At 48.4% G+C, this 15,239-nt stretch overlaps 1 protein-coding gene across 2 annotated transcripts in view; it reads right to left on the reverse strand.

The window, feature by feature from the left end:
- Window positions 1-15,239, reverse strand: part of crcp (calcitonin gene-related peptide-receptor component protein) — a 75,956-nt gene that overhangs the window by 43,761 nt on the left and 16,956 nt on the right. For both annotated transcript variants that reach the window (XM_085964529.1, XM_085964530.1), the window contains exons 3-4: window positions 12,386-12,422; window positions 9,932-10,030 (exon numbers count right to left, since the gene is read on the reverse strand). In XM_085964529.1, the coding sequence (XP_085820655.1) occupies window positions 9,932-10,030; window positions 12,386-12,422 (136 nt within the window). The remainder of the gene's footprint in view (window positions 1-9,931; window positions 10,031-12,385; window positions 12,423-15,239) is intronic.

Raw genomic sequence — 15,239 nt, forward strand, 5'->3', positions numbered from 1 at the left:
AGCTTTCCTGAAATAATTTGATTTCGGGAAATCAGTCTCTTTAGAGTGGAGAGATATTTTGGACTTCTTTTTTCACACTGCTTCTAAATCACAACAGTCACTTTTTACATAGAAATGTCAATGTTGTAACAGGCCATTCGGCCCACCCAGTCTGTGTTGGTGTTATCCTCCTCACAAGCAGTCGTCCTAATCCTGTGTGCCCACTGAACTCCCATATCTTTTTAATCCCCTATCCTTCAACCACCTATCTAATCTATTTGCAAATGTGGACATGGCCTCTGCTTGAATCACTAAGTCCAATAGTGCTTTTCATAGACTCAATCTTCCATGTCAAAAAAGTTTCTCTTGCTCCATCCTAAATCTCTTACTTTTAATCTTATATCTATATGCTCACGATCTAGACCCCCTCAACCACTGGAAATAGTCTGTTTCTGTCTACTATGTCCCATCCCTTCATAATTTTAAATACCACTAGCAAATCACCACATCATTTCCACTATTCTACTAGAAACTGTCTCAATTTTCCACGTCTTTCTTCATATTTGTATTTCCTTATACCAAGCAACATCCGAGTGAATCTGCGCTGTAACCTCAACAGCCTTCCTATAGCGTGTAATCCAAAACTACACAAAGTACTCCAACTGTGGTCTTACTAAGGTTTTATATAGATTCACTATATATTCCACACCTCTTGCCATTAAGCCCAATATGGTATTATCCACGTGAGGTTAACATTTTAGTAAAATGAAGCTGAACACGCAGGAGAAATACATGCCCAAGATCAACAAGCTCAGACTAAACAAGTGCGGCCCTAAATGGATCAAAAAACAAATTTAAAAGGAAAATAATGGGGAAAAAATTACCTCGACAAATCCTGCAGGAAGAAAAGAGAAGGGGCTCACTGGGATGAATATAGGACCATGCGGAAACAAGTTAAAAGGGAGATCAGAGGAGCTTAGAAAGACATAGAAAAAGCATAGTTGCAGAGGCAAAAAATAACAGTAAAAAATTTCAATATAATGATAGAAAGAGGACTGTCAAAGAGGTGAGAACATTAAAAGATACAAACAGGCTTGAAGCTGATGGGCACAAGACAGCAAATATTCTGAGAGTACTTTTCAAAGCATTCACAAAGGAAAACATGAACAACATCTTTTCACCTCCAAAAAAAGTGTACAGGAAACTTTGGTTTATCCGGAGGTTAACTGTCCGGAATGCTCAAGCCACCGGCAAAATTCAGGAGTCGGTTCAGTAAGTTTTTTTTCTTTTCGTTGCTTTTTTTTTCACCAGTCAGGCTCTGCAAGGTCTAGCTAAAGCTGTTGCTTAGCTACAGAGACGCTTGCAAGCTATGGCCGACTGTTTAGAAGCAACAGGGTTTGTTGCTAGATACGGAGCTCAAAAGCTTCCGTATGTTTTAACATTAGCGCTGGTTTGTCTGGCAGTTTTGATGGGACGGCAACAGCTCGGTCCCGTCGGTGCCAGATATCACAAAGTTTCCTGTACAAAGAAACAATTCAAGACTTTGATATAAATGAGATGGTTTGTGGAGCTCAAGAACAACTAAAATGAAGGTCTACCACCAGGACTTTTTTTTAAATGATGGTAGGTGGGTAGGGAAGAAACCGTGTTCTGCATTGGTTCAGCACAGTCCTTGTACCCCTAGGTCAAGGGTTCAAATCCAACTCAGGCTGATAGGAATGTCTCTTCTCTCTGTCAGCTGTAAGGGTCCTGTGTGAAATGAATTTGGTCAGCTTTAACTAAGTTTCTAGTAAATCGATACCACTCATGCAGCGCTAACTGGCAACCTTATGTAATGATGACTGGCATAACTAGCAGATAAAATCAGATTGGTGTAAATGCAGGTTGTAGCCAAGGAACCATTATGGAACAAAGCAAAGGGAACTTTGCTTTGGAGCTGGCTGTGCTAGAATGCTTGTTGCTGATACTGAGTGACAGCACTGGAAAAAGCATTCCCAACACTGATACAGTTCACCTTAATGAGCACAACATTCATACAAAATCAAAGTCTTTGGCAGGGTTTCCTCAAAGAAGCAAAAACTGTTAATGGATAGCCAAACGGAGAGAGCAGCAAAGTTGCTTTAACAACGATACCCCGCCAAAATTAAAGATGAAGTCAGGGCCAGAAAGAATGGAAAAAAGCATAATGCCCTATCCACCCCCAGCTAACCAACATGAACTCAGGGCTGGGGAGATTATTAATGCCTCCTGTACCCATAACCTGCTGCCTTGAACTGTAGAGCATTAGCTTCCCTCCCCCTCATTGAGTATAATGTTGGGCTGAGAATGCAGTAACTCCCTCAAACCCTCCCCGCCCCGCCCCACCCCACCGAGTACCTACCACAAATCTCCCTTCCAGAGCAACCTTAACCTAGTCATGCGCATAAAGGAGGCTAGACTGCCCTGTGATCTGTTCCCTTGTGCTGGATTACCGTGTTGTCTTTTTGGTTTGAGTTAAGTAAAAAGCAAGTCATTTTTCAATATCAATTTAAGCTTTTAATATTTTTTAAAAATATATTAAATTTTTTCTTCCCCCTCACTCAGGCAGTCTCACTCGCCATCCTGCTTTGTGGTGCATATTTAAAATTAATTAAAAAAATTCCTCCCCTACTGGCCACGCTCCCCACCCCCATCCTGTGCTTAACGGCATCCACCCTGCTCCAGCTACTTTCTAATGACACTCCTAACTGTGGCCCTGGCTCTCAATTCGGCCGTACTGGTCATTAACTTATCCCTAACCCCTCACGTACAAGCCACAGCATTGGCTCCCGATGCACCCAGCCTCGCCGCTCCCCCTGATTTAGATGTAATGGCCACTACTGCTCCCCACCAACCACGATGTTGACTCACAATGCATCCCTCCTGCACTGCTGTCAGTACTTGCGTGTGTGAGATGCACCTCTGGCAGGGCCAATGCCAACGATGTGAAACTGTGGGGAGGTGGGGCCAGGAGAGGAGGCTTTCAGGTATTTTGCCAATTCCAGCTACCGAGAGAGAAAGCGATTTTTGTTTTTTATTATTGGAACTGCAAGAGGAGGAGAGGGGAACTATCAGGTTGAAAGACCCTCTCCTATTTCATTCCGCTCTCCTTCCTCCTCTGCACCCAGTCCATCGTCGCTCCCATACCCTCTCCTCTATCCCTACCTACCTCTCTACATCTTACCTTCTTCTGGCCTCCATCGTTGCAGACGTCCCTCAGTTTTGGCCCAATTATCATCTCCCCACTAACTCTGCTTGACCTAAAGACTGCGCTTGGTCTTGACTCCCCATGTATAATAATAATAATAATAATCAACTTTATTGTCATTGTTAGTGCACAAGTGCAGTACAACGAAATGTAGGCTTGCGGCTCCCGAGAGTGTACATTTTGATTAAGACATTTAACATTCAACATTCATTTGGCTTGTAATACATAAACATAAACATAATAAAGTGCATTGGCAGATGCGCAGGCTTTAGAGTTTATTTGTAGAGTTCAGTAGGATGACAGCCCTGGGAAAGAAGCTGTTCCTAAATCTGGTCGTTCGGGTGCAAATGCATCTGTAGCGTCTCCCAGATGGCAGGGGGGCGAACAAACTGTGGCTGGGGTGGGTAGGGTCTTTAATGATGGTCCATGACCTCCGTAAACAGCGTTTCTGGTATATGTGCTCTATGGTCGGTAGCCGGGTGCCGGTAATGCGTTGGGCAGTTTTGACTACCCGCTGCAGGGCTTTCCGGTCATAGGAGCTACAGCTGCCATACCACACTGTGATACAGTTCGTCAGGATGCTCTCTATTGTGCAGCGGTAAAAGTTAGAGAGGATCGGGGTGACAGGTTACATCCCTTCAGCCTCCTTAGGAAATATAGGCGCTGCTGGGCCTTCTTCACCAAAGAGGAGGTATTGAGGGACCAGGAGAGGTCTTCCGTGATGTGGACTCCGAGGAACTTAAAGCTGTCCACCCTTTCCACCACAGCCCCATGGATGTGGATGGGGGTGTGACTTCCGCCTTTAGACTTCCTGAAGTCCACAATGATTTCCTTGGTTTTCTTGATGTTAAGGGCCAGGTTGTTATCGGCACACCACTTCACGAGATGCTGGACCTCCTCCCTGTAGGCTGATTCATCGTTGTTGGTGATCTGGCCTACCACCGTGGTATCATCCGCAAACTTGATGATGGTGTTGGAACCATGAACAGCCACACAGTCGTGGGTGAAGAGGGAGTAGAGGGGGGGGCTCAGCACACATCCTTGTGGGGCCCCCGTGTTCAGGGTCGGGTGGGGGGGGGGGGGGGGTGGAGGTGTGGTTACCTAATTTGACAGACTGGGGTCTGTTAGTTAGGAAGTCCAGGGTCTAGTTGCAAAGGGAAGTGTTCAGGCCAAGAGTGTGGAGTTTGGTGGCCAGCTTGTTGGGGACGATAGTATTGAATGCTGAGCTGTAGTCTATGAACAGCATTCTGATGTAGGTGCAACACCATATATATTATGCATCTATATATATAAAGCGGCTCTTCTGTCTGTCCCGATGTCTGTCTGTCTGTCTGTCCGTGTTCTATACGTTTGAAAGTTATAGAGCGTACCGACGCGCGCGTCGCCTCAAAAGAAAGCTTGCGATTCCGGACCGGTCATAGGCGTATTTACCTTTCGGCCGGACAAAAATCGCGCCCGCGGTATCCGAAAAACGTTCAGCGTTCCGCTCATTAGCATCTCATTAGCGACCGTGTGACGTCGAGGTCGACCAATCGTACGGCGGGTTCCTGGTGCGTGCCATCCTACAGTTGAGTGTCGAGTGACCCGACGGTTGACCAATCCTACGCTTCGGTGACCTGACCGGTCGACCAATCGGTGCGTGTGTGGGCGGGCCTTATCCTTCTGAACCCAGGTGAGTGGCCGCCATCTTGATTTTTCACGATTTTTTCCCCCCACACTTTCGGTGTGTTAGGGAACTAAGGTAAATATTTGAATTATGTGTTGGGGAATTAATTAACAATTTATTTCAGTTTTATGTTGTGTTTAGCAACCACCCCCCCTCCTCCTCACCCTCGCGCAGGGGGGACTTGGGGCTGCTCTCCAGGCCCGCTGCAGGCAGGCCTGAAGCTCAAAAAATTTCTCTCTCTCTCTCTCTTCCCTCTCCTTCTCCTCTTCCCTCTCTCTCCTCTTCCCTCTCTCTCTCTCTACTTCCCCCTCTCAGGTTTGACGGTGTCGGGGCTGGAGCGGGCGGGCCGCCCGAAGTGAGCCGCTCACTAACGGCTGCCAGCCCGCGGGGTTTCCCTGCCTACTCCCCGCGGGCCGCCTCGCGCCGCTGGCAATGACCGCGCATGCGCCGCCCGCCCGCGAGAGCCCGCTCTGGCTTTTTTTTTTTTTTTTTAAAACGGCTGTCCCCGATCTCAATCGGCGTCAGCCACGAGGGTCAGGGTGCGCGCGCAGCAGGAGCAGCTGAGACGCGGCCGTCTCTCTGTTCCGTGCTCGGCTCGGGCGGGGGGGCGGGTCTCTCAGCCGCAATCGGCGATCTGGAGGGCGGGGCTCCGGAGAGTGGGACGCCGCTGCTCGGGAGGGCGGGGGGCGGGGCTCGGGACATCGGGGGGCGGGATCTCGGCCTTGGTGAGCGGCAAGGGTTACCCCGGCAACCGGCAAACTTCAAGCCGGCTCGGCCGGGGCTCGGAGCTCTCAGCCGCAATCGGCGATCTGGAGGGCGGGGCTCCGGAGAGCGGGAGGGCGGGGCTCCGGAGAGTGGGACGCCGCTGCTCGGGACATCGGGGGGCGGGACATCGGGAGCCCGGACTACAGATCGGGGGGGGGGGTGAGCGGGGCTCGGGAGGCCACCCTCAGGGGGGGGCGGGGCTCCGGAGATCGGGGGGGCGGGGCTCCGGAGATCGGGGGGCGGGGCTCCGGGGGGCAGGGCTCGGGAGATCGGGGGGGCCGTGCTCCTGAGAAGGGGGGGGCGGGGCTCGGGGGGCGGGGCTCAGGAGATTGGGGGGGGGCTCAGGGACTCTCCCCCCTCCCCCTCCCTCCCCTTCCTCCCCTCCCAATCTCTCTCTCTCACTCCCAATCTCTCTCTCTCTCACACTCCCAATCTCTCTCTCTCTCACACTCCCAATCTCTCTCTCTCTCTCACACTCCCAATCTCTCTCTCTCTCACACTCCCAATCTCTCTCTCTCTCACACTCCCAATCTCTCTCTCTCTCACACTCCCAATCTCTCTCTCTCTCACACTCCCAATCTCTCTCTCTCACACTCCCAATCTCTCTCTCTCTCACACTCCCAATCTCTCTCTCTCTCACACTCCCAATCTCTCTCTCTCTCACACTCCCAATCTCTCTCTCTCTCACACTCCCAATCTCTCTCTCTCTCACACTCCCAATCTCTCTCTCTCACACGCCCAATCTCTCTCTCTCTCACACGCCCAATCTCTCTCTCTCTCACACTCCCAATCTCTCTCTCACACTCCCAATCTCTCTCTCACACTCCCAATCTCTCTCTCACACTCCCAATCTCTCTCTCACACTCCCAATCTCTCTCTCACACTCCCAATCTCTCTCTCACACTCCCAATCTCTCTCTCACACTCCCAATCTCTCTCTCACACTCCCAATCTCTCTCTCTCACACTCCCAGTCTCTCTCTCACTCCCAGTCTCTCACACACTCCCAGTCTCTCTCTCTCTCTCTCACTCCCAGTCTCTCTCTCTCTCTCACACTCCCAGTCTCTCTCTCTCACTCCCAGTCTCTCTCTCTCTCACACTCCCAGTCTCTCTCTCTCTCTCACACTCCCAGTCTCTCTCTCTCTCTCTCACATTCCCAGTCTCTCTCTCTCTCTCACATTCCCAGTCTCTCTCTCTCACACTCAAATCTCTCTCACACTCCCAGTCTCTCTCTCTCTCTCACATTCCCAGTCTCTCTCTCTCTCTCACTCCCAATCTCTCTCTCTCTCACACACTCTGTCTCTCTCTCTCACTTCGTCTCTCTCTCTCTCTCACACTCCGTCTCTCTCTCTCTCACTTCCAGTCTCTCTCACACACACACTCCCAGTCACTCTCTCTTCCCCCCAATCTCTCTCTCTTTCTCTTCTCCCCCCAATCTCTCTCTTTCTCTTCTCCCCCCACTCTCTCTCTCTTTCTCTTCTCCCCCCACTCTCTCTCTCTTTCTCTTCTCCCCCCACTCTCTCTCTTCTCTTCTCTTCTCCCCCACTCTCTCTCTTTCTCTTCTCCCCCCACTCTCTCTCTCTCTCTTCTCCCCCCACTCTCTCTCTTTCTCTTCTCCCCCCACTCTCTCTCTCTCTCTCTCTTCTCCCCCCACTCTCTCTCTCTCTCTTCTCCCCCCAGTCTCTCTCTCTCTCTCTCTCTCACCCCGTCTCTCTCTCCTTCCCTATCTCTCTCTCTCTCTCTCCTTCCCCCTCTCTCTCTCTCTCTCTCTCTCCTTCCCCCCCTCAACAACATACCCTCGAAAAAGCCTCGGCAACGCCGGGCTCCCCCCAGCTAGTCTATATATATAAATCGGTACTTCTGTCTGTCATTCTGTCTGTCATCGCCTGTGCGTCTGGCGGGCTATGCGCTCGAAAGTTACAGGGCGTACCTACGCGCGCGTTACCTCCAAAGAAAGCTTACGCTTCCGAGACGGTTTTAAGCGTATTTACGTTTCGGCCGGGCTAAAATCACGCCCGCGGTATCCCAAAAACCTTCAACATTCCGCTCATTAGCATCTCATTATCCGCTCATTAGCGACAGAGTGACCTCGAGGTCGACCAATCGTACGGCAGCTTGCTGCCGCGTGCGGCCGGGCCAACCGGTGCGTGTGTGGGCGGTCCTTATCGTTCTGAACCGAGGTGAGTCGCCGCCATCTTGCTTCCATTCTTTTTCCTGCTTTCTGCGTCTTTCTTTTCAAATATACATTTCCACCAAAATAAAATTGAATTTATTAAATTGTTTTTAAATAAATCACTCATTTGTAAACCTAACCTGAACATTCTTTTTCCTACCTTTCCCCATTTTTTTCTTAGGCCTCAAAGCCTGCGCCTTTCTTGCCCAGCCACCCGAGCTAGGTGATTGCGCTTCTGCTAAGCTCCTCAGCACCCCCCACCCCCCCCCCCGCCGTGTCACGTTACCCAGGGCAACGGCGTCAGCCACGAGGGTCAGGGTGCGCGCGCAGCAGGAGCAGGTGAGACGCGGCGTCTCTGTTCCGCGCTCGGCGGGGGGGGGGGGGCGGGGCTCGGCCGCCGGCCGTCTCTCAGAGCCGCAATCGGCCGCCGGCCGTCTCTCAGAGCCGCAATTGGGCTCGGCCGCCGGCCGTCTCTCAGAGCCGCAATCGGACTCGGCCGGGGGGGGGGGCGGGGCTCTCGGCCGGGGGGGGCGGGGCTCGGAGAGCGGGGCTCTCGGCTTGGGCCCCCCCTTCCGCCCCCCGCCCGCCCTTCCCCCCAACCGCCCGCCCTTCCCCCCCCCTCCCTTCCCTTCCCTCCCCCCCTTCCCTCCCTCCCCTCCCCCCCTTCCCCTACCCCCCGCCCTCTCTTCCCCCCCACCCGCCCTCTCTTCCCCCCCCAGTCGCGCTCTCTCTCTCTCTCTCTCTCCCCCCCCCCAGTCGCTCTCTCTCTCTCTCTCTTCCAACAACAACATGCCCTCGAAAAAGCCTCGGCACCGCCGGGCACTTCAGCTAGTATACATATACACACACACACACACACACACACACAACAACAACTTGTATAGCACCTTTAGCGTAGTAGAACGTTCCAAGGCGCTTCACAGGTGTGTTATAAAACAAAATTTGACACCGAGCCACAAGGAGGAGATATTAGGGCAGATGACCAAAAGCTTGGTCAAAGAGGTAGGTTTTAAGGAGCATCTTAAAAGGAGGAAAGAGAGGTAGCGAGGCGGAGAGGTTTAGGCAGGGAATTCCAGAGCTTGGGGCCTAGGCAACAGAAGGCACGGCCACCAAAGGTTGAGCGATTATAATCAGGGATGCTCAAGAGGGCAGAATTAGAGGAGCGCAGGTATTTTGGGGGGTTGTGGGGCTGAAGGAGATTACAGAGATAGGAAGGGGGGATTTGAAAACAAGGATGAGAATTTTGAAATTGAGGCGCTGCTTAACCGGGAGCCAACTTGGGTGGGCGGTAGAGAAGAAGAATTTTAAATGAGAGGCGAGAGGGGTGGAATAAGGCGAGAAGCTCAAAGGAGGAGGAAGTGCCAGAGGAATAGGGGGACAGACCAAGGTGTCATTTGTGGCAAGTGGAGAGTATTCCATCACATGGATAAATAAATAGAGATACAGGAAACTTTGTGCTATCCGGCACCCACGGGACTGAGCTGCTGCCGTTGCCTAAAAAGTGCCGTACTCTCCAGAGTTAATGTTGAGAGATACGGAGATTCTTATCTCCGTATTTGACAACAAACACTGTTGCTTAGCAACAGCTTCTAAACACTCGGGTGTGGCCCTAAAGCTCTGTAGCTGAAGCTGTTGCTATAGCTACAGACCTTGCACAGCTTTACTGTTCAAACAAAGCAAAAAAAACAAACAAAAAGAATAAAAAACGGCTGCTGATTTTTGCCGGTGGCTCCAGATTGCCGGATAGCTCACCTCCGGATAGCACAAAGTTTCCTGTATAGACATAAATATATAGAGATAGATAGGGATAGAGATACAAAACATACTTTTTCTTTTACGTTCCCTGGTAATTTTGCTTTGTATTTAACTTTTGGATGAAAACCAACGGCACAGCAAAGTACATAGAAACATTTGTACACTTCCTAAAGAAGCTGATCATGAATGATATATAATATTGAGCTAATTCCTACAAAGTATATCGTCAGCAAAACTAATTTGGTCAACCACCATTAAAGCTGCAGATGTTCATTCATGATGGACTAATTCTCTTTGCTGCACATTACAAGATGCTGGGGTGGAAAAAGTGCAAACCTTGGCAAATCACAATTGCCGTATTCCACCTACCTCATACATTATTGTGTTGAGATTCTGCTGACCAGCACTATGTTTCTTATTTCCACTTTCTTTCCGTTGCTCTTTAAGATCAGTCAGAAGCTTAAAGACCTATAAATGGAGAACGAAAGGATGAAAGAATGCCGATAGGTGTGGGTTTTGCATCTGTGTTCACTATGGAGAAGGACGATGTAGGCATAGAAATCAGGCAGGGGGATTGTGATATACTTGAACAAATTAGCATTGGGAGGGAGGAGGTCGTGGCGGTTTTAGCGGGCTTAAAAGTGGATAAATCCCCAGGCTGAGACGAGATGTATCCCAGGCTGCTGTGTGAGGCAAGGGAGGAGAGATTGCAGGGGCTCGGACACAAATTTTCAGAACCTTTCCGGCCACAGGGGAGGTGCCAGGGGACAGCTAACGTAGTACCATTGTTCAAGAAGAGTAGTAGGGATAAACCAGGGAATTGCAGGCCAGTAAGCCTAACATCAGTGGTAGGGAAATTATTGGAAAAAATTCTGAGGGACAGAATTAGTCTCCACTTGGAGAGGCAAGGATTAATCAAGGATTGTCAGCATGGCTTTGTCAGGGAGAGATCATGTCTAACCAATGTGATTGAATTTTTCGAGGGGGTGACTAGGTGTGTGGATGAGGGTAGTGCAGTTGGTGTAGTCTACATGGACTTCAGTAAGGCTTTTGACAAAGTCCCGTATGGGAGACTGGTCAAGAAGGTAAGAGCCCATGGGATCCAGGGCAATTTGGCACATTGGATCCAAAATTGGCTTAGTGGCAGGAGGCAGAGGGTGATAGTCGAAGGTTGTTTTTGTGACTGGAAGCCTGTGTCCAGTGGTGTACCACAGGGATCGGTGCTGGGTCCCTTGCTGTTTGTAGTGTACATTCATGATTTAGATATGAATGTAGGAGGTATGATCGGTAAGTTCGCAGATGACACGAAAATTGGTGGAGTGGTAAATAGCGAGGAGGGAAGCCTCAAGCTACAGGATGATATAGACGGGTTGGTCAGATGGGCAGAACAGTGGCAAATGGAATTTAACCCTGAAAAGTGTGAGGTGATGCATTTTGGGAGGACTAACAAGGCAAGTGAATACACAATGAATGGTAGGACCCTAGGAAGGACAGAGGATCAGAGGGACCTTGGTGTGCATGTACATAGATCCCTGAAGGCAGCAGGACAGGTAGATAAGGTGGTTAAAAAGGCATATGGGATACTTGCCTTCATTAGCCGAGGCACAGAATTTAAGAGCAGGGAGGTTATGATGGAGCTGTACAAAACGCTAGTTAGGCCACAGCTGGAATACTGTGTGCAGTTCTGGTCGCCACACTATAGGAAGGATATGATTGCATTGGAGGGGGTGCAGAGGAGATTCACCAGGATGTTACCTGGGCTGGAGCGCTTCAGCTATGAGGAGAGACTGGACAGGCTGGGGTTGTTTTCCTTGGAGCAGAGAAGGCTGAGGGGGGACCTGATTGAGGTGTACAAAATTATGAGGGGCATAGATAGGGTAGATAGAAAGGAAATTTTCCCCTTAGTAGAGGGGTCAATAACCAGGGGGCATAGTTTCAAGGTAAGGGGCAGGAGGTTTAGAGGGGATTTGATTAAAAACTTTTTCACCCAGAGGGTGGTTGGAATCTGGAACTCACTGCCTGAAAGGGTGGTAGAGGCAGGAACTCTCACAACATTCAAGAAGCATTTAGATGAGCACTTGAAACGCCATAGGATACAAGGCTACGGACCAAGTGCTGGAAAATGGGATTAGAATAGACAGGGCTTGATGGCCGGCGCGGACACGATGGGCCGAAGGGTTTCTTTCTGTGCTGTATAACTCTATGATTCTATTCTCAGCGGATATTTCAATGTATTGTATTATAGGGGTGATTCAGCGATCCCTTATCCCAGCAGAGGAGCTACGCCCACCGGGCATGCAAGTTGGTGACAGGGCTACAGCGCTATAGCTACAATGCTCCAGCCTGCACTCCCTGGAAGCACTGCTCCTTGCTGAATGGGCAGAATCACTCCTTATGTGTGAACTTTACATTCCTACAGACAGTTCAATCCTCTATATTTATTCATATATTATGACCAAATAAAACACATCTGCATTTTAGCTATCAGAACATCAGCAAGGAGAAGCAAAGTGACAATACTATAAATTTTATATACCTCTGTTTTGCAATGGACAAATGAGTGAAGATAGCTTAATTGTTTCCATACTTTTACTTGGCGTGCGTGAACTCATGCCTAGGCACAAAACAGCAGGAAATACAAGATGGGGGGTAATGGTCTGCAGAAAAAAGTCTGATCACAGTACGAAAGCACAGATTGCAGTAAAATTCACATCAAAACGGCACGCACTTTGTCAATAAGCAGGATTAAAATTGCTGCTGTACAAGTTAGAATTTATGTTTCAATTGTTGAAATGTAAAACCAACAAAAATCCAAAACTTTACCTCATAATTACTTAGCATTGCTGCATTTGCGTCTTTTCTGAAATACAAAAATTAGTAAGTTTTGATTTGAAAAAGTACAGACACAAAAGACAATTCATTGACCACAGAACATATTTTCTTTTACAAGCTTCATATTGCCATAACTTAGCAGTGAATGAACACACCCCAGTATTCATTGGCAGTGGTTCCTGCATAGTATCTAACCATTTTGAAGGAATTTCTGACCACAAAGCAAAATTTCAATATCTGGATTTTAGTTCAGAGTTAGGTATATAGTTTTAGCCTATGCAACGTACTCTGTATTACCAGGTCCACTGATTTATGCCGATTGAATGAATCAAATTGTGTTTTTTTAATTACAGAATATTGTGGGAGTGTTTTGTGGCATTTTCAGGTTCGAATTCCTTGATTGTGGGCCTATTTACATATGTTGTTCGATAAAGGAAGAAAAAGACCTGCATTTATATAGCGCCTTTCACGACCACCAGGCGTGCCAAAGCGCTTTACAGCCAATGAAGTACATTTGAAGTGTAGTTACTGTTGTAATGTGGGAAGATTAAATAGCATAATGGAGAAAGTATTATTGTGCTGGTTTATTTTAGGTGTTGTTGGGAATAAAAAGAATGTTGGCTAAAATAAAGAATTGAAAGTAAAAGAGTAAATGGTAGAGGGGAATTATATCGAAATTTAAATGAAATGAATTTCATTGAAAATAAGAGTTGTACATTAAAGCTTAATACAGTAAACTCTCGTTTAAACGGCACCTAATCAACCGGAATTCTTCAATAACCGCAAAATAGATAGCCGGTAATCTTGCCGAATCCATCCATTTTTCGTTTTTCCGAGTCCGAGTTTCCCGTGGTGGCCGAGTTAGTCACTAGTGTTTATTTTTTGTGTGTTAAAAATTGCCTACCTCTCTGTTATCCGGAATTTTTAATCAACCGGCACCATCCCGGTCCCGTCGGTGCCGGATACGAAAGAGTTTACTGTATATATTTGTAGAGATTTATGAATAAAGGAAATGCAAGTTAAAACAAAGTTGAAAATATGGACTATATTAAAATGTATTTCTTATATATGTTTCTACACAATGTGTGGATTAACATTGCAATTGTATGGATTATTTTGGATATAGACAGCTGTAATAAAAAATATTTATGGAATTTTATATTCGTGCAAGCGTCAGTTTGTGTGTTCAGAGGTGTGTTGGTGAGTTCAGGTGTCATGAAGTTGCAGCATATTGTTTAAGTAGAAGATTTGTTTTCAAAGGGGATGGGGTTGTTTTGAGCTTGATATAGGACTGTGAAGTTACATTTGTGACAGGTGGACACCACTGTTCCCTCTAAGGTGCGCGGCCACGCGCACGTTCCAGAGCTCGCATAGATACATAGAAGATAGGAGCAGGAGTAGGCCACTCGGCCCCTCAAGCCTGTTCTGCCATTTAATGAGATCATGGCTGATCATCCAAATTCAGTACCCTGTCCCTGCTTTCTCCCCATATCTCTTGATCCCTTTAGCCTTAAGAAATATATCTAACTCCTTCTTGAATATATTTAATGAATTGGCCTTAACTGCCTTCTGTGGTAGAGAATTCCACAGGTTAACCACTCTCTGGGTGAAGAAATTCCTCCTCATCTCAGTCCTAAATGGCTTACCCCTTATCCTTAGACTGTGACCCCTGGTTCTGGACTCCCCCGCCATCGGGAACATCCTTCCTGCATCTAGTCTGTCTAGTTCTGTTAGAATTTTATAAGTTTCAATGAGATCCCCTCTCATTCTTCTAAACTCTAGCGAATATAAGCCTAATCGGCCCAATCTCTCCTCATACGTCATTCCTGCCATCCCAGGTATCAGTCTGGTGAATCTTCGCTGCACTCTCTCCATGGCAAGAACATCCTTCCTCAGATAAGGCGACCAAAACTGCACACAATACTCAAGGTGTGGTCTCACCAAGGCTCTGTACATTTGCAGCAAGACATCCTTGCTCCTGTACTCGAATACTCTCGCTATGAAGGCCAACATACCATTTGCCTTCTTAACCGCCTGCTGCACCTTCATGCTTACCTTCAGTGACTGGTGCACAAGAACACCCAGGTCTCGTTGCACTTCCCCTTTTCCCAATCTATTGCCGTTCAGATAATAATCTGTCTTCCTGTTTTTGCCACCAAAGTGTATAACCTCGCATTTATCTACATTGGGCAGATGCATAGCAAATGCAGTATAATCACCCAACCTGTCCAAATCATACTGGAGTTTCTCGGCATCCTCCTCACAGCACACACGCCCACCCAGCTTTGTGTCGTCTGCAAACTTGGAGATATTATATCTAGTTCCCTCGTCTAGATCATTTATATATATTGTGAATAGCTGGGGTCCTCGCGCCGAATTAAATGCAGCGCAGAGAGCTGGACAGGTGCTGGAGCGAGGGAGGGGCTCAATACACAATAGCCCTGGGGATCCAGACAGAGTCATTTGTGAGTCTTACGACCTCAGAACCGATCGCAATTGCAGTCCTTGAAGTGTGTGTTCTGATGGTCGATGGGTTGCTGTGTAACGCCGGGAGGGGTTTGGTTATCTCCCTTGAACTTTTGACCTTTCAGCAGGAAAATCCTCGTGCTCTGATTATTTGCCTTTGCAGCCTTCTGTGCCGGCTTGCGGGATACCGGAGCCGCCCGTGCGCAATACCCAGTTGGGCTGTGCTTTCGTCGGCTCCATGCGGAATCAGGGGATCCGTTGGTGGCCAGTGGGGGGCGGGGGGGTGGGAGATCGAGGATTGATAGGGGAAGAGAGGGAATCGGAAGGGGGGAGGGAGTGGGAGCGGGGGGAGGGAGAGAGAGACTGGGGAGGAGAGGGG

Source organism: Somniosus microcephalus, chromosome 22, assembly GCF_052327205.1.
Source record: "Somniosus microcephalus isolate GS21.2 chromosome 22, FLI_Smic_1.0, whole genome shotgun sequence".
Taxonomy (NCBI): Eukaryota; Metazoa; Chordata; class Chondrichthyes; order Squaliformes; family Somniosidae; genus Somniosus; species Somniosus microcephalus.